The following is an 18579-nucleotide window of genomic DNA, read 5'->3' on the forward strand; positions in this document are numbered from 1 at the left end:
GGAAAAATCGAACCCACTACGACATCATCAATTGCTATCATCTAAGCTTAATTTTTCCTTCCTTAATACGGTCTAGGCTTAAATCATGTGCTAATGCCTTTCAAGAAATTAAAAATCATGTGACAATTACTCACCAAACTGCATTGCATGTGACTATTAGCTGAATTATGGGATATTTATTATGTGCTTGTAAAACTTGGGGGCAAATTCGAGACTTGGATCTCCACATATAGAGAATTTGCAGGCAGTTTGTAAGAAAATGCAAAATGCTTTAAAATATTTGGGTACCATTCGACAGAGTATTCAGTTAAAATAAATCACATTCGTAAAGAATGAGGATGAGGTGACTTATACCATATCATATATCATATATATATATATATATGATAAACATCTACACCAGCAATATTACCCTAACATAGAGGGTTGAATGACAACCGCAAAGCTCTCTCAGTGACAACAAATTGGATAAATTAACAACCAAAACTTGACGGCTCCCGTAACCGGGTTTTGCCAAAAACACAGTACACTAAGCCCAAGTGTCATTTCAGCAGATTCAACTCCCTAACTTGCTGGAGCTGCAAAAACCATCAAACCATCAAGTGTTACGCTACACATAAAATTAATAATCTTGGGACTTAGCTTTGCAGATATTTTACATAAATCACCTTAGTTTATAGACTACCATATGCTGTTTGTCAAGCCAAACATGAAACTGAAACAACATTCTAGATTCGTACTCAGAACTCCAAAAAGGATCAACAATTAATGAGGGAACAAATGAAAGGTGCCAAATCGGAATTAATTACCTTTAACGGATGGTTCATCCTGAGGTTTCATGGCTGGGAAGAGAAGAACCTCCTGTTCAAATAGCATGCAAGAGATTATGAGTGACCACTCAAAAGTCAACTAACGAATCTCCTGGAGTAAGCATGGGTGAGTGGATCCACACACACGCACACACAGAAGCGAGAGAGAGAGAGAGAGAGAGAGAGAGAGAGAGAGAGAACCTTGATATTCTGTGAATCTGTTAACAACATAGCTAGCCGATCAACACCCAATCCCCAACCACCAGTTGGTGGCAATCCATACTCGAGTGCAGTGCAGAATGTTTCATCCAAAGCCATTGCTTCATCATCACCTGATTGCCGATCCTAATATCCCAACAACACACTCTATGAGAAAAAGTCGCTATATAGTTAATTAATATCACCACTACTGCACACATGTAACAGTGTTTGCTACCTTCAATTGTTCAGCAAATCGTTGACGTTGTACGACAGGATCATTCAACTCAGTGTATGCATTGCACAGCTGAGCAGTTAGAAAATAACAAATTGCATAAGCCTAAGTAAATAACAGAGAAAAGGAAAAACAAACAAGATTTATGATGTTGAATAAACATACTTCATGTTTGTTGACAAAAAGTTCAAAACGTTCTGTCAGCCCTGGTTTTGACCTATGCCACTTCGCCAAAGGACTCATTATTTCAGGATGATTGATGATGAAAGTAGGATTCACACACGTATCTTCTAGAAAATGCCCCACAATCTGCAATCAAGGAAAATAAAAAACAAATAAAACTTCTAGAAACACGAGCCATTCATGCATAGGCACCAGCCAAAGGTGAGCATAGACACATTCTATACTGTTCTGATGGTTTACAATCCCAATAGATATCTCCTAACATCACCACTCGGTCCAACTATAAGCACACAGATGTAAACAAGCTAAAAATTGGTTCATAATTACAAGAATGATATAGGACATAATTACCATCACAATACGAACAAAAAAAAGGGGGGGGGGGGACTAAGTTTATCATTAAATTATTCTACTATAAGGCGGGGAAAAACCACTTCAGATTATGGTTGCCTAAGCAGCCAGCCACAGGTCCACTATGGAAACCTAAAACTCATGGAGTTAAAGTTACAATTCTTACCCCTCTATGGCTTGCCATGGAATGACTTAAGCAGTAATATAATGCAAAAGTCCAACCAATGATACAATAAAGACCAGAAAATATCTCATCAATAGACATTCCCTTGTCATCCCGTAGGTTTAAAGACAGTTTCTGTTCTCTTGCATTTACCTTTCATTTCAATTTAATGGAAAATAAACCTTTTGCGGATTAGGTACCATCCAGCTCACTAAGCTAGAAAAATTTAAGCACTTGGACCCTGGAACTCCCTCAAAGAGGGACACTAGATGGTTCAAACCCCTCCAGATTGCATAAAGCTTAATACTAGATGAAAAGCCCACAAAGTACCCAGATTCACATGAAAAATATTCAAAGAGACAAAGGGAAACACCAAAGACATACTTTATCCAATAAACGTGCTGTTGTTTGAGGAGGAGGGCATTTGATCTCAAACTTTGCACATGCATCCACCAGATACTTGTTAGCTTCATCACCGGAAAAGTCCTTGGGTATGTTGAGATTGGCCATCTTCTCTAACTCCTCTACCATGTCAAGCCTCCTGTAAAAATTAGCTACAAAGTTATGAGCAAAAGTCACTTCCAAGGTCGTTTTATGTTTTTTCACATTATGAGTGAAGTGATCCATAAACCTGAAAGGTGGAGTGAAATCAATCTCAATTGGATCATTATCAAGGCCATTTGCATGATATTTAATTTTATAGCTGCCTGTAAGTTCCTTGACCATCCCTGTTGCAGATTAATCAAGTCAGAAAAAACCCAACCAATTTGGAAATGATAAAATGAGAAGAAAATCAACAGAAAGGAATCTTCCAATCTCAAGCCATGTTTGTTACTTACCACTCAACATTTTTTCAGTGAGCTCCATCAAATCGTTATAGTCTGCAAAAGCCATATAGAACTCACAGGTAGTGAATTCAGGATTGTGGGTTAAATCAATGCCCTCATTTCTAAATTGTTTTCCAATTTCATAAACACGATCCAGTCCACCAACTACTAGCTCCTTAAGATATAACTCGGGTGCAATACGCATGTAGAGCTTCATGTTTAATTCGTTGTGATGGGTTACAAATGGACGGGCAGCTGCACCTCCAGCAATCATGTTCATCATGGGAGTTTCAACCTAATAATGAAATTTTGACATTAACAAAACCCCCACTAAAGAAAGAGAAACGGAAAAAAAAAACTGATAATTTGATACATTGAACAGATGACTAACCTCCAAGAAATCAAGATTGTCAAGGAAGCTCCTTATATAAGAAATTATCTTAGATCTGGTCCTGAATATTTGACGAACCTCCAGGTTTAACATCAAATCAAGATAGCGTTGGCGATATCGAGTTTCCTAGCATAAATAAAGAATATAGCCAATATAAACCCACGTGATTTCAGAGGAGGAACAGGCATTGACGCTGTAAGACAGACAGAACGACTTCCCCAGCTTCCTTCTTACAATTTTGAGCCTACTAGCCAACAGGATGCCAAAACAAAAAAGGCAAGAGGAAAAATCTAATAACTGTTATGTGTGACAAGATCAGCCGCTACATAACCATCCCATTCTCCATTTAAAATAAACAACGTTACAATTGTCTTGATGTAATTGTTGTTGCAGTTTACAGCAAGCTCAATTAACACGTATTAGCTGGCATGTTAAGCAAGGCCACTAAAAATCACATAGTCGAATGGCAGGAAACCAATAGAATTTCAACATCCAGAAAAGCTTCTATCATTAAATATGAAATAGTACCTGATCCTTCAAAATATATGTTTCAGGATTCCTGTTACTTCCTGGGACCCATGCATCAGTTTTCTGCAAAGAAATGAGAAAACATAGTTATCAACAAAAGATCTTAACAAGAACCAGACAGTCACACCAAACATTTGTTTACCTTCACATTGGCATCAGGACCTGCTTTTTGCCTTGGCATCATATGGAGACAATGGGATAAAACTATGAATGACTTCGGAAAGATGCTCAGCTCCCCTCTCTTAGTTTTGCCTATAAGAAGCAAAGAACAAAATTTGACAAGCGAAAAACAAGGCTACCAGGATAAGAAAGCTTCTAGAAAATTGTCCAGCTTAACCCAAAAAAAAAGAAAAAGAAAAAAAGATTGTCAACAGAGGTAGGTAGAAAATTCCATAACATCTTTTACAACATGCTGCTGGAAACGCTAACTAAGAAGCTCACTCCAAAAGAATTTAAACATGGAGACATCCTAGAACTCATCTGCCAAAAAGAATGAAGACTACAATAATAGAAAGAAGTGATATAACATCAAGATGGACAATTACAAGTCATACAAATTTTACTATCAGTTTGAATTTGTACTCTCTGCCTCTCATGCCAGCATACAATTTGAGGTCGTACTAAAAGCTTGGAGAAATCACACAAATAATTTGGGGTCAGAAACACGGAAGTTCAACAAGAATCAGAAGGTTTATTAGTCCAAATCATTAATGTTGCATTATTCTCAACACATTAAGAACAAAAATACTTAAATCAACAGAAAAAGATCGTAAATGTTAACTAACAAAATTGTATTCCCTCTGACCCAAATTTTTGTCCTTTTTTGACTTTCTAAGGTCGTTTTTTCAATTTTTACCATCAATATTTCATATATTCTATTGAGTTAAATCTTTTAATATCTATTTGAAAACATTTTATTTAATTTTTTTTTTTGTGATTTATTAAAAGTTTAATCAATAGTATATTTATGCTCCATACAGCCAACACTCTTTAGTAGGAAAAGGCTTACTTTGTTTTTGTAAATAATAATAAAGTTAAATATAAAAACCTAGGATAAAACAGAGTTTGATGTGAAAAGACAAAACATGACCAACATGTGGCAATAAAGAGTATTTTATAATTTTCCGAACCTGGAAACCCAGTAACACCAACTATATCACCACGCTTCACACTGGAATGGAATTTTGCAAATTCAGATTCATCCAAGCCTGATTTGCTGCAGTAACAGAAGAACAAAAATATAAAGAGAGGTATGAGGGTGGAGTTGGACAGTGGAAAGCAGGAAACAGGACAAGAGAGGCACATAACCACTCATCAAAATCAACTAGAATAAGTTCATGGGATATGAAGGTAATGCCACCAAAATATTTAAGTTAATGTATTTAAAATCAATGATATTGAACCAATCTATTCATTTGCATACGCATGATAAATACATACAGATTTTCAGCAGATTAAAAATTTATCTGATTGCTTAGAAATAGGATAACACATGAATTATACTCACAGGAAATTATTTAGGGCATCTAGGAGAGTCAATACAACATCATATCATAATAAAATCCCAACCACTGATCCTATTGTTGGCAAGAGAGCCAGCCAAATATCAACCATAGCATTTAACGTGGTTAATACAAGACTGCTTTTAGGTCAGCAAGAAAATCTTTCAAACATTAGCCATAGCCTATTTGGAGTTATATATACATGCAAGCTTTTCTAGTAGGTCCATGAATACAAATAAGAAGGTCAAGTTAAAAACATCAGCATAAGGCTTTGTAAATCTTCTTCACACAATGCATATGGCAAAAGCGTATTGCAAACCAACTATAATTGCTTATGCCATCCTGTATTTTCTTCTAAAACAGCCTCCGCTTGAGGGGGAATCATGTATCATAACAAGATTCGAAATGAGAAACGATATACTGTAATAAATATACATAAAGTATTCAATAAATGCTCAATTATTTAGCTTGATGATGCACCTAAAAAAATGTAGCTTTTCCTGCTGCGATAGTGTAAAATGCAGAGAAAATCAAACATCATGGATAAGTTAAATTGTTATTACCTCAAAAAAGAAATAAGAACATACAAGTCCTATGACAAAAAATGGTTATATACCTGGCATCAGCCATAACTTGGACTTTGGCACCATCACCATGCAAGTCGTAGAAAAACAGCTTTGAACTGGATGATCTTTTGCTCATAATTCGCCCTACCATAAAAGAAACATGATATAGCCATTTCAAAAATAAATAAATGAAAGCAGCCATGACACATTGGATGATATACGATGGGAGTAGGAGTGCTTGATTTACATACCAGCCAAAGATACTGAGAGATCCTCAATATGTTCCCCATTGCCTAAGCTTCCATATTTATCTATATATTCAATGATAGACATCGACGGGAAGAACTTATGAGGATATGGATTTTTTCCCTCTGCCTTCTGGCCTGCAAGAAATTTCAGCCTATTCTCATGGAATTGCTGCCAAGAAAAGGCTTAATTTTAGCATTGTGTCCAAGAAATTCATTGCAATCTTTATGTATTTTGCAATGTGCAAAGCATTACTATAGCAATCAGTAAACTATACCGTTGGATCCATATCTTCATCATCAGCTCCTGCATGTTTCTGACTTTGTGAGCCCACCTTGGCTGCAGCCTGAAGAAAAATATAATTTGTTTACCGAAGAGATGACCATGAAATGGTAAGATGTTCAGCAAACACAATAAGGAAGAGAATCTGGTCATCTATTTTCAGTATTTAAAAATAGTTACAAGCTATCCAACAAAGCCTACAATTATCATGCATTATAATTCTGCATCTATCAATTATTACGATCAGTACAACCATAGAAGTTTGGCTTTGTTTCTAAAACTCTGCATTGAAAGCATTAATATAGTAGTTTACATATCCAAAACTCTTCATTGAGTGCATCAGGGTTGAGTAGCCTTATAAACTTCCTCTTACCACCAAAACAAAAAAGAAAACGGCTGAGTAGCCTTTTCTTTTCCACATATCTTTCAAGTAAAATATTTTTCAACAAATCATTTCCTTTAAGAAACTGACTAGAATCTTTCGATTCCGAGAAATAAGTAACGCAAGCATCCCTCAGTGTCCTCACATTCTGTTCGCTATGCTTTATAGCCACATATGGAACAAATTGGTTAACAATAATTAAGGCTTCATTCAGTTGTTACATTTACTACTTGCATTTGGACTATTTACGTTTTACTTTCTCAAAATTGTTAAAAAGAAAAAGTAAATAGTAAAAATCTAAAATATAACTTCTGAGAAAATACAATTTGGCTTTTCGTCATATACGTTTTTTAAAATAAAAAAATTTGATTCCCTATTTTTAAGGAAACAAACTAGGAAATAAGCAAATACAAGAATATAACACCCATTCAATCCAAACAAAATTGTTAAATCTCTTTTCGTGGGAAATTATAATCCTTTTGCTAAAATTTTGTTATATTTGAATGCATATTAATTTTTTGTTAAGCAAATAGCAAACATAAACACGCATCCAAAATATATAATCATTCCATGTAAAACTAGAACCATACATTTATTATTAATAAAAAAGAAGATAATTTTAAATTTCTAGCATTCAAATTTTAGTTCGCTTTTGTATCGAAGTTCACATTCAGCTTAATATATGCAATAAAAATAATTTTTCTAAAAAAATAAAACAGTTAATCACCTGTTTGGCGGCTTTTTCCTCCTCCTTTCGGCGACGCTCCTCTTCCCTCTGCTTATTTTTAAGCTCCTTCTTACGAGCACTGTCAACATATTTTACATAAAATAAATAATAATGAGATTGATGATCAAACTATCCGATCGTTTCTCTATGATTTCCTGCTAATTTTCTCATGAGCCAAACAAGTATGCAGCGAGAGAGAGAGGAAAGGATACACACTTTTTGCTCTGAGTTTCACCGTGAGCTGTGGAATCCATTGCTAAATCGGAAACTGCTTTTGCCGTTTCTTCGACGGAGCCTTCCATTTTGAGAGAGTGAGACAAAGAGTGGCTTGTAGATAAAGCGAAATGTTAAGGAACAGTGCGACGGAAGTGTAGAGCTAGGGTTTTAAAACCAAAACCCAACTGATTTTTTTTTTTTTGGTCAATTTTCACTCAGGACTGTTACTGACTTACTGGGTAATTCTTTCGATACTGTACCAGTAAACCAAATCAAAAAGTAAATATTAATTTTTTTAAAACCTTTCTCTTTTGACATAATATTTAAAAAATTTTAAATTATTTAAAAAATTAAATACATTCTTTTTTTTAATTATATCATCAAAATTTTATATTTTTATTTTAAATAAATAAATTATTATAATTAATAATTAATTAAATTAATTAAAAATTTTCATTTAACATTATGTGATAGTGATTTAATATTTTAATATATTATAATAAATAATAATTTAATATATTAACATGACATAATATGTGATTATATGATTATATTAATATCTTATTAATATTATATTGTACAATATAATAAGTGATATATTAAATTTATTAATTTTAAAATTTTAAAATAAATTTTTTTCCTTGTCACCCTTCATCTTAAAAAATTATCAAAATTAAAAAAAAAAAAATTATGATTATGTTTTATTTTTAATTATTAATATGTTTATAGCGGAAATTACAGAATTGCCATCAAATGTATTATTACCAGCCATAACTCCCATTCAAATGGCTCCTGTCTTTGTCTCTCACACAAGATCCAAACCCTTCAAAGCGACAGATCAGCAATTTCGAAGGTACCTTTTACTCTCTTACCTATTTACGTTTCCAATTTATGTTCTTCAGTCCCTTTTGTTTGTTTCTTTTTTTAGCTGTTCATTGTTAATCCACTATAAATCACTTGCTTTTATTGATTTCTACTGAAACTTTTTAGCCTTTACGGCCATTTTATCTGTCTGGGTTTTCTTGTTTTGTAGAAATTTCTGTTCTTTTTCAACCAAACCTAACACTGCATGTGGTTTTGCCTGTTCTATTGACTACTTTGTTTTTTTCCTTTTAAATATTATTTTCTCTTTTTCTATGTTGGAAAGAGAATAATTTTAATTTTGTTTCTGTGTGGGATGGTTAGCTATTTGTTATTGAGATTTTTAAGATGTTTGCTTTGTTGGGGATTTGAAACATCTGTTGTTGGTTGGTTCTGAATCTAATGCTTTATTTAAAGGAAATGGAAACTGGGGCACATTTTACTTTATTAGTATGCTGTTAATTGTTTAAAAAATGGAAAATTTTGCTGCCTCCGTAAGGAATTTACTGTAAATCATTTCTAATCACAAAGTACAAGCCTGGCTGGGTAATATACCAAGTGTTTTTTGAATAAGGCCAAATGGGCTATCATATCTAGCTTGAACATTTTTTGGCATATTATTGATAAATGTTGAGGTAATAATGTGGTTCTACCATCAATCATGGTGCTTAATCATCGATGTGCAAAAGAAGGGATGGTGAGAGAAACTCTGTCCTAACTTCTCTGATTATAGTATAGTGTGAAAGTAGAGAGAGTCTAGGAGTAGGGGAAAGAGAGTTCTCCTTTAGGGAGATAAACTTACCATATATATAGTAATAGAAAAATTTTCATAATGCCCTTCATATAATTTTTTCCCACAACACTAGCCCCCAGTTCCCAAGTTTGGGCTAGCATAGGTTGACCAAAGGAAGTAAAGGTCTAATGCACTAGGCCAGCTTGCTGAAGAAGTTATTTGCAAATGTGGTTATCTTCTTACTGTTGTTGCTTGTGCAAGGTTCAGTTAAGAAACATCAGAGGTTAGAAGTTAGTTTTTTTGTACAATCTATGGCTTGTTGAGTTAGTGTGTTGAAAGATTCTTAAAGTCGGATATTTCTGAGTTGGTGTTTGGCAAAATTTGGTGCTAACCTATCTTTGTGCTAGTGTATATAGCTCAAAGAAAAGATAGTTGTAATTATTATTCCCTTTTGTAGGTGATAAACATGTCAAGAGAATATTTGTATTTCATATATTATCCCTATCTTTAGAGTACTTGCACTTCTTACTCTATTGCAAAGAGATTTGTATAATTGTCAAGGGTCATTGAAGTTGTCATTTGAGACTTAGTTTTGATCAAGAAAGTTTGTAAGAGTGCTATCTTTTTCCAAGCTTAGTGTAGAATATTTCAATAAATTTTTATTTTTGGTAATGAAGTCAAGGTATCCCAAGCTCTGCTATCTTATTTGGAAAGCTTACTAACCATTACTTCTCAAACGTTAAGAATTTTTCAACATACTACCTCAACCAGCCATAAGTTTTTAAAATAAAATCAATTTCTAATACCCCGTGGACCTATCTTGAGGATCTTATACTAGCAACAACATTAGGAAAACACCAACAATTTTTCACATCAGGACCGTTAACTTTTCTTCTCTTCACCTAGCCTACTAGCTCGGGCTTAGAAAGAGCTAGTGGGTGAAAATATACTATGGGCATTAGGGTAATTTTCTTATGACTTTATTCCTATGTATGGTAAGCTTGCCTCCGTAAAGGGGGTTTACTCTTTTCTACTTTCTCTCTATCTTCCTACTCTTTGCTAACTTGATTGTTGGAGAGTTGGGATAGAGTTAAACTCTGACTTTTCTCACTATCCCTTATATTTTAGGCATTTAAGCGTCACTCCTGATCGTAGAACCATATTTTTACCTTGATAATAAAGATATGAAGAAATTTTCAATCGTCTTTGATATGATTATTTTTCTTTATTTATTTACCCTTTAACTATATTTTTCTTTAGGGTTGGATAAAAATGAGTGCGTGCTGAACTTGTAAACTGAGTAGCTTGATCCCCTTGCTCTTATATCCAACCTATTTTTTTTGAAAAGGAACAGAATCTATGTTTGATTTAGCAAAATTGTTATTTCTATGTTTTTCTCTTGGTATTAGTGGAAATTCTTTAACTTTGGTGTGGTGTTTGTTACAGAAATGGCTGGTGGAACAGCTCCCCCAAGAGGAAGTGCGGCAGCTGCTGCAAGCCTGCGTAGGAGGAGATCGACAAGTGGTGCAGCCTCAGGAGGGGCAGCTGGGACCATGCTCCAGTTTTATACAGATGATGCTCCAGGCCTCAAGATCTCTCCAAATGTTGTGCTTGTCATGAGTATCGGTTTCATAGCTTTTGTTGCCATTCTTCATGTCATGGGCAAGCTGTATTTTGTTCGTAGAGAGGCTTAAAAGTGTGCCAAACAATAGAACTAAATCCAACAGGGTTAATTTGGGATTTTCAGTTACAATCAAAAGGTTTTTTAATTAAAAATGAGTCTGTTGTCAAGATACAGTATATTTTCAATGCTTAAATAGGTTAAGTTGTCATTGCTCAGTTTATTTGAGGAAGATACTGCAATTCATATTCATATTTTATCAGTTTTTGGCTCAAGTTCCATGGAGAACCAGAACTGCGATAGCTCGTCTGGCAGTTAGAACATGACGAGTGCAACAACAAAGATGTGGAAAGTTTATTACCATAAATTTTCAGACGATATTATTTATCTTGACAAGCATATCAGATAAAGCTGTAAGTAGTACATAGGATGAGATGGGATTTTGAGGAAGTGATATACCTGCAATATTAAAATTAATGCGATATTGGTCCAGTTACCATATTCCATAGCATCTACTATTCCAACATTAAAATTAATGTGATGTTGGTCCAATTACCATATTCCATATCATCTACTATAATGCATGTCAATTTTGAGAATTAAGTTTTTCATTTTCATGTTATAACTTATATTCTATACAAGGATTTTAAGTTATTTTCCTTTTAATTCTTTCATACAAAATGATAATATTATCATTCAAATCTTAAATCTTGAATCCGTTTTTTGCTTACCACCTTTGAACGTGAGTACCGGTCCTTTTAGTTGTGGAACTTTGGGCATAACACATGTGCAATAGATATGGTTTGCATGGCGACAATGAATAAACTTTATAATACTCTAGCAAACTTAGATTTTGGTGAAAAACACTACACAAACAGTCCAGCAGAGAATTTTTATGAAATTAAAGTCGAGAAAAAAAAGTTCTCTTATATTCTTGACCCAATTGTTCTTATTTTGTTTAAAACTATTTTCTACATATCTCCAACATTTATTGAAGCAGATAATACAATCAGACTGTAATCTATCAAACATATTAAATTGTTTTACATTTATATAAAATTTACAAAACTATTCCTTTCAACAAATTCTACCGTCCTCAAATTCAACTGCAATTAATGGCATTGGAGGAATCCTTTTCAAAAAAAAAAAACCTAATGCCCTCTTGCATGAAATTAGATCACAACAAACTCTTGGATAATTTGCTTCAGCAAGGAAAGTGCTATCTCCCTTCTCGTCTGTCCTTCCTCCAGTCCCATGGCTTCTTAGGATTTGGTGATGCCCAAAGACCGATTCTCTTAGCTCGAGCTTCATTTTCCCAAACTGCAAATTCAGGGCGATCATCATAAGCAGCATAATGCCATGCAAGCCCTTTCTTTAGCATTACTTCCTGTACAAAAGTGTCATGACAGTACACATCAGCCACAAAACGACCATAACGATCCATGTCATAAACCAGGACTGTCAACTGCTTGCCACAAACCAGCTTAATCAACTCTTCTTTGGCTTCTTTCCCATATGGCATATCATTCTCTGGTGCATCGATACCTCTTAGTCGAAGTCGATACTTTCGAGCAAGTATCTTTTTGTTTTCATGATTTATCAAATGATATCCTACTTCGCTTAATTTCTGACGAAGCTCATTTGCCTTGCCAAAGTTTTTCCTAGCACGTGCTTTAGATATTTCGACTGCAGTTAGGAAAACATCTTCAGGTACCATGGATGACTCCAACAGATCAAAGGCATTAACATATACGTTAATTCCATCACCGTCTGGTATTGAACTTGTACATACTGGTAATGTATGCATTTTAAATAACACTCCTTCAGGTAATGTTGGGACACCAGCGGATTGAGGCAATCTTGGAACTTTAGCAGAAATCGGATGAGGAATTTTAAAGTGGAAGTGAGCCGGAGGAAAAACGGGAATGGGTTGTAAACATGGAATAGGTATTAACGTAACAATATTTGCCATTGGTATTCTAAACTTCTATAGCAGCAGAAATGTAAGGCGGAACAAAAAAAACGAATGACTTTTTGGTAGACATGGAGTGGATTTTATAGCTAACCTTGAATCCAAATCAGGATCAAAGTTACCAAACTTCTACCGAAAAAAAAATGAGATGACCTTTTAGTGAATCCTAATCAGGATCAAAATTACGTTGAAGTGATTTAATATAATGTAAATGCAGTTCAAAACCGATGGTCCAGGTGCATGATGTTGGTAGACCCAAGGGTTTGTGGTTTTACCCGAATATTTCACCCCTGCTTTTTGGGCCAGAGTTTGGGCTTTAACTATTGTTTGCTCACACAGAAGAAGAACTGACTCAATGGGCTCAGTTACTTCTCTAAGTGCGAGGTGGAAAACACCAGCGGCGTGATTCCAATGGAGCGGAGACTGAGCTGGTCCAGATTCAATGGGCTCTATTTTCTCCATCTAATTTACACTCTTTTTCACCAAGTGTTTAGGCCTTAGTTAACCAATCCCCGCTCTGTTTTCTCTAACAATGATGTCAAGCTTGTCGATTTTGCCCCCACTATTTTCCTCAGTGTCGTTTCCAATGGAGTCCTGTCCTCCGCTGCTCTCCGATCCTTTCACTGTAACTCTCTCGCTCGTTTTCTCTTGATACGTTGTTTTCATTGTAACGAAAGAGAGCAAAGAAAGGATAAAGTCGGTAAAGAAACGGTTGTCAACCCCGAATTTGAAAAGCAACCACTCTGCATCACCCATCTATGTAAAACAGCTCATGACCGACCGACAATATTGATAGATGAGGCACTATTCAAATTGGAAGCAATCTTTGTTGGGCAACCTGTAGCCATAATCAACTCTCTTTTTATGTGACAACAAACAAGCCCCAGTGCCGTATTTTCAATTTTACGACTTCTTCAACAGTAAGATTCAAAACAAATGATGATGGCTAAAGTTGAAAGTTGAAAGGTTCTAATAAGGTTAATAGTTTTATTAATTCCACTTGATTTTACAAATTTAAACTTTTTTCTAAGTTAAAAAAATATACATCAAATGATTTATGATCATAAAATGAAAAAAAAATCTATAGAAACAAAATTAAAAATAAGTGTTGTACAAAATATCAACTATATTATATGAATTATAATGAAATAATTTAAAATGGAATTTATACTTAAAATTGTTGTATAAAATCTTTAGTATATATGTGAAATTTTATAAAGAAATTCCTCTAAATAAATGCAATTACAAAGATTTGCTTTAGATGACGTACTTCTAAAATTACTAAAGATACGTTTGGCAACTAAAAAGTAATTTGAGAAAAAAAATTTTTGTGTAAAATTTTACAAGAAAATTTAATGTTTTTTATTATTTAGATAAATTATTAAAAAGATTTTATATTATTTGGATCATTATTTGAAAAAAATTTTCACCATCACTGTTGAAGTTTGTTGGGTATTAAAATGATAAATAGGAGTTAATTTCAAAAATATTGTGCCATTTGATTCTCACTAATTTCGGATCTAAATTAAGAACGAAAATGAAAATGGATAAAATAAATAATAACATTTTTCAAAATATTTAACCACATATCTATGGTGAAAGTAAACTCTAATTTTCAAAAAATTATCCATCTCATCATTGTTTTTTACTATAACACTATAAATATATCAATAATTATCAATTATATAAAATAACTAAATATTTAACCACATATATATAATGAAAGTAAACTCTAATTTTCAAAAAATGTTCCATCTCATCATTTTTTACTGTAACACTATAAAAATATCAATATTTATCAATTGTGTAAAACATTCAAAACTTATCAATATTTATCAATTGTGTAAAACATCCAAAACTTATAATTATAAATATGTTTTATCGTAATATTATAAAAATATCAATATTTATTAATTGTGTAAAATATTCAAAACTTATATTTATAAATGTGTATTCATTAACTGACAATTATTGAAATTTTTTATTATAATTATTAGTAAGGTTTTTTTTTATAATTGAGGAAAAAGGAAATTCGAACTCTACTATCTAAACAAGAGATTATACACCAACCAATGAACAAAAAGGTCAGGTGCATAATTATTGATAAGATTTATTCAATTTATAAATAAAAATTTTAATTGTATTGAATGATTTCATTAAAAAATATTTTTTAAATATATTAATATTATTGAATCATTTAAATCTTAATATTTTAAGTTAAAAAATGTTTAGGTAAATATTAATATTTGTAATTTTTTAAATATTTTAAGTTAAATATTAATATTTATCAAACCTATATTATTAGGTTTAGTATAAGAGTATTTTTCTAGTTCTCCCAAAAATGTCTTTCACCTCTTAAAGGCTTAAGATATTTTACGTGGTCAATGGATATTTTTTTTGTTGACTCGTAAAATGTTTTACATCTGAAATAAATTTTCAATCTTCTAAATAAGTATAAGTTCTGAAAACATTTTCAAAAAATATTTTACGTTAAAACAAAAGGACCCGAAATTGAAAAAATTACAATTGAAAGTCTAAATGGTAAAATTTTTTAAGCTTTCATTACATAAGAAAATATGTTACTAGAAAAAGAAATAATGAAATTAGTGAAATCTTAAATTTGTTGTAATAATGTTGTAATAAATTAACATATTGTTACCTATTCTTATATTAGAGATGTATAAAAGAAAACTTTTGATTTTAAAAAAGTCAACTTTTGATTTTAAAAAAGTAGTCCTATATGAATAACTTACCTTTTTGGCATTTAGATGGCTCGGGATTAGTTTTTGGCATTTAGATGGGTCTGGATGAGTGTCACATGTCCTTTAATTAATTAATACATCTTATCCCTTTTGACATTAAAAAGTGTCACATTTATATTCCTTTCAAAGTTCTTCTAATTTATAGTATAAACCTTGGATCGTATTCTTCCAATGAACTTTTTGGTGTTTTAGTTTGCAGTAGATTTTTTTTTTTTAAAAAAGGGTTAAATACTCAAATAAGTCTTGAATTGTGTAAAAAAAAAAAATTAAGTTTCTATCATTTTATTGCATTCAATTAAACTCTTAAACTTTTATATTAGATTAAATAAGTTTCTCTCACTATTGACTAACTGAAGTTAATCAACAAGTACAATTGGTATTTTATCATGTGGCAAGTTTATGTATCATTTTAATGATGTCATGACTGATGACATAGCATTAAATGTTGTTGGTTAAGAATTATATGTTTATCTTTTTGTCCATGCACATTTTAAAAAATGATTAATTTAAGGATTTAAAACAAAAAAAATGAAAAAAAAAACTTTCTTCCCTAATATATTGGCTTAAGGATTTAAAACAAAAAAAAAACTAATTATTTTCTTCTCAATCTAATAGAACAAACATTTTGGAAAATATACAAGTGCCCCTCACATCAATAGGTACCATGTTACAGGGTACTTTTAGGTATCCAACCCAATCATATAGGGTTAGGGTATTTTATATTCGAGTTTCAAATAAGTTTGGGTAGTAAAAAGTTACACTAACTTCAATGGGTATTTTGTAACAGCGTACTCGTGAGTACTTAATCTGATTATATGGGATTAAGGTACTTTATATTCGGGTTTGGGATGAATTTAGGTAATAATTTTATTACTTGTATCAAGTTTGGGTGTCACCACTTAGGTACCTGATATTTGAATCCAATTATGTTAATATTTGAGTTATATAATATTTTAAGCTAAATACACAAACAAGCCTCCAAACTACATCAAAAAAGTCAATTTAGCCCATATCTTTTTATTATATTCAAATAAGCCATTAAACTTTTTATTTTGAATTAAATAAGCCTCTCATACTAACAGTTGACTAACGAAAGTTAATCAATGTCATATCATCTTCCATGTGGCATGTTGATGACATTATCTTGATGACGTGAATGCCACGTGGTAGATGACGTGACATAAAAAATTATTGATTAGGAATTGAGTTTTTCTTTTTTATCCATTGAAATGTTCAAAAATTATTAATTAGGGATTTGAAACAAAAATTTAAAAAAAACTAATTGCTTTAAACTGATTGTTATTGTTTCTTAATTGATTACTATTTTCTTAATTTTCTTAATTGAAACCATTTTTTCATAAAAAACCTATACTTTTTTCAACATTCCCTAAACCCAACATACGTTATAGTCAGAATATCTTCTCCTTGTTTGCAAATTCCTATTATTCTTCTAAACTTCATTTTTTTAATGGTCTCGAATTTTCAAAAATTGTGAAAGATGTGAGGAGAAAAACTATTATTGTTAGTAAATAAATTCAACACCATCAGATTTTTCTTACCAATTTTAAGAAAGAGAAGAGCATTGGATTTCTTTTACAGTTTCTAGCACAGAGCATAAAAGGATTTGACTTTCTTTTACAAATTCGAAGGATGAGAAAAACATTAGATTTCTCTTACAAATTCTAGGAAAGAAAAGAGAAGAATTTGACTTTCTTTTATTGTAGAACAACACTGTGTGTCTTTGCTAGTTTTAGTATTATAAATGTTGTATGTTCTACCTTTACTCTTCCTCTTCTCAAAATCGTTTTTAGATATTCTCGAATTTCTCTATACCAACTTTCAGTCAAGCAATAATGGCTTCAATCAAATTGCAAAAGTTATATTAGGTTTTTTTTGTTAGGAAGAATGGCTTTAATTAAGAAGATAGTAATTAGTTTGAAACCATTAGTTTTTTTTTTCATTTTTTGTTTCAGATCCATAACCAATAATTTTTAGACATTTAGAAAGGAAAAAACTTAATTCTAAGTCAATAATTTTTTATGTCATGTCATGTGTCACGCGGCTTTGACGTCATCAACATGACACATCAAGATGTCACATGCTAAATAGCATGGCATCAAAATTTGTTGACTATACTATTGACTAATGAAAGTTAGTTAATAATTAGTAAGAGGGGCTTATTTGATTCAAAATAAAAATTCAAAAACTTATTTGAATACAATAAAAAAGTATAAGCTAAATTGACTTTTTTAATATAATTCAGAAATTTGTTAAAGTATTTAGTCTAAAATATTATATAAATGGCTATTGAGTTTTCCGATATCAACATATTTTTCACAAGTTGATTTTTTTTGTCAAATATTTTTCAATTATAAATAAAAAATTAATTTTTTTTATAAAAATTAATTATTATCTATTTAATATTTCACGAGTTGAGAAATAGAAACTAATGTGCTAATACCTAACTCAAAGTCGTTATTGGTTTTACAACTCACACCAACAACCTTTTCCAAACCGTTTTAACTTAAAGACCCAATTTCTCTATTAGTAATCAAAGTATATATATATATATAGAGAGAGAGAGAGAGAGAGAGAGAGAGAGAGAGAGATAGGCATTATTTTATTTGTACTCTGATTCTTATTGCAGATAACTGAATACAACGGACTTTATATACACATCTTGACTAGACAGAGAAATGTAAAGCAAGTGTAAAAAATTAACCAACTGAAATCGGATAGTTAAACTAACTACTAATTACAATCCGGTAAAAGTAACTCATTATGCAGTAAAAGTAAAGGAAACAAAAATACTACTTAATAAATACTAAATGATACGTTCTGTACTCCAACTTATACAGGTGGCCTACCTACACGTGTCTATCATCTCCAACTTTTATCTTTTTCTCTGCTACTATCTCTTTAATAAACTGAACTCACTATCACCATAGATAATACTCTCCCTCGAGAGGGAGCATGAATATTATAACGTTCATATTGTTCAGCAATCTGTGAAACTGCTTGAAT

General features: G+C 32.1%; 2 protein-coding genes and 1 pseudogene across 4 annotated transcripts; 1 reads left to right on the forward strand and 2 right to left on the reverse strand.

The window, feature by feature from the left end:
* Positions 1–302: 302 nt before the first annotated feature.
* Positions 303–7767, reverse strand: ATKRS-1 (lysyl-tRNA synthetase 1). 3 transcript variants are annotated; one of them, XM_007033708.3, is made up of 18 exons: positions 7607–7767; positions 7391–7469; positions 6277–6345; positions 6005–6170; positions 5804–5897; positions 4816–4901; positions 3828–3937; positions 3686–3748; positions 3158–3283; positions 2779–3061; positions 2571–2667; positions 2324–2480; positions 1408–1551; positions 1246–1314; positions 1011–1154; positions 810–861; positions 669–715; positions 303–578 (listed from the first exon to the last, which is right to left on the reverse strand). In XM_007033708.3, the coding sequence occupies exons 1-17, from the start codon at positions 7690–7692 to the stop codon at positions 699–701; spliced, it is 1842 nt and encodes a 613-aa protein (XP_007033770.1). In that variant the 5' UTR covers positions 7693–7767; the 3' UTR covers positions 303–578; positions 669–698. The 3 variants fall into 3 exon arrangements, with proteins under 3 accessions (XP_007033770.1, XP_017975766.1, XP_007033772.1); XM_018120277.2 differs by having other exon boundaries at positions 669–728; XM_007033710.3 differs by lacking the exon at positions 669–715.
* Positions 7768–8357: 590 nt separating this feature from the next.
* Positions 8358–11039, forward strand: LOC18602368 (protein transport protein Sec61 subunit beta-like). The gene is made up of 2 exons (XM_007033713.3): positions 8358–8459; positions 10647–11039. The coding sequence occupies exon 2, from the start codon at positions 10649–10651 to the stop codon at positions 10892–10894; it is 246 nt and encodes an 81-aa protein (XP_007033775.2). The 5' UTR covers positions 8358–8459; positions 10647–10648; the 3' UTR covers positions 10895–11039.
* Positions 11040–12040: 1001 nt separating this feature from the next.
* Positions 12041–12793, reverse strand: LOC18602369 (staphylococcal-like nuclease CAN1 pseudogene; annotated as a pseudogene).
* Positions 12794–18579: the final 5786 nt, after the last annotated feature.

Source organism: Theobroma cacao, chromosome 4 (genome assembly GCF_053813885.1).
Source record: "Theobroma cacao isolate CCN51 chromosome 4, ASM5381388v1, whole genome shotgun sequence".
Classification (NCBI taxonomy): domain Eukaryota; kingdom Viridiplantae; phylum Streptophyta; class Magnoliopsida; order Malvales; family Malvaceae; genus Theobroma; species Theobroma cacao.

Coding starts and splice junctions, on each gene's coding strand:
- ATKRS-1 (XM_018120277.2), bottom strand. CDS start 7,692: ATGGAAGGCTCCGTCGAAGAAACGGCAAAAGCAGTTTCCGATTTAGCA. Junction 1,552..2,323: donor CAGCACGTTTATTGGATAAA/GTATGTCTTTGG, acceptor CCTTGATTGCAG/ATTGTGGGGCATTTTCTAGA. Junction 1,315..1,407: donor TTTTTGTCAACAAACATGAA/GTATGTTTATTC, acceptor CTAACTGCTCAG/CTGTGCAATGCATACACTGA.
- LOC18602368 (XM_007033713.3), top strand. CDS start 10,649: ATGGCTGGTGGAACAGCTCCCCCAAGAGGAAGTGCGGCAGCTGCTGCA.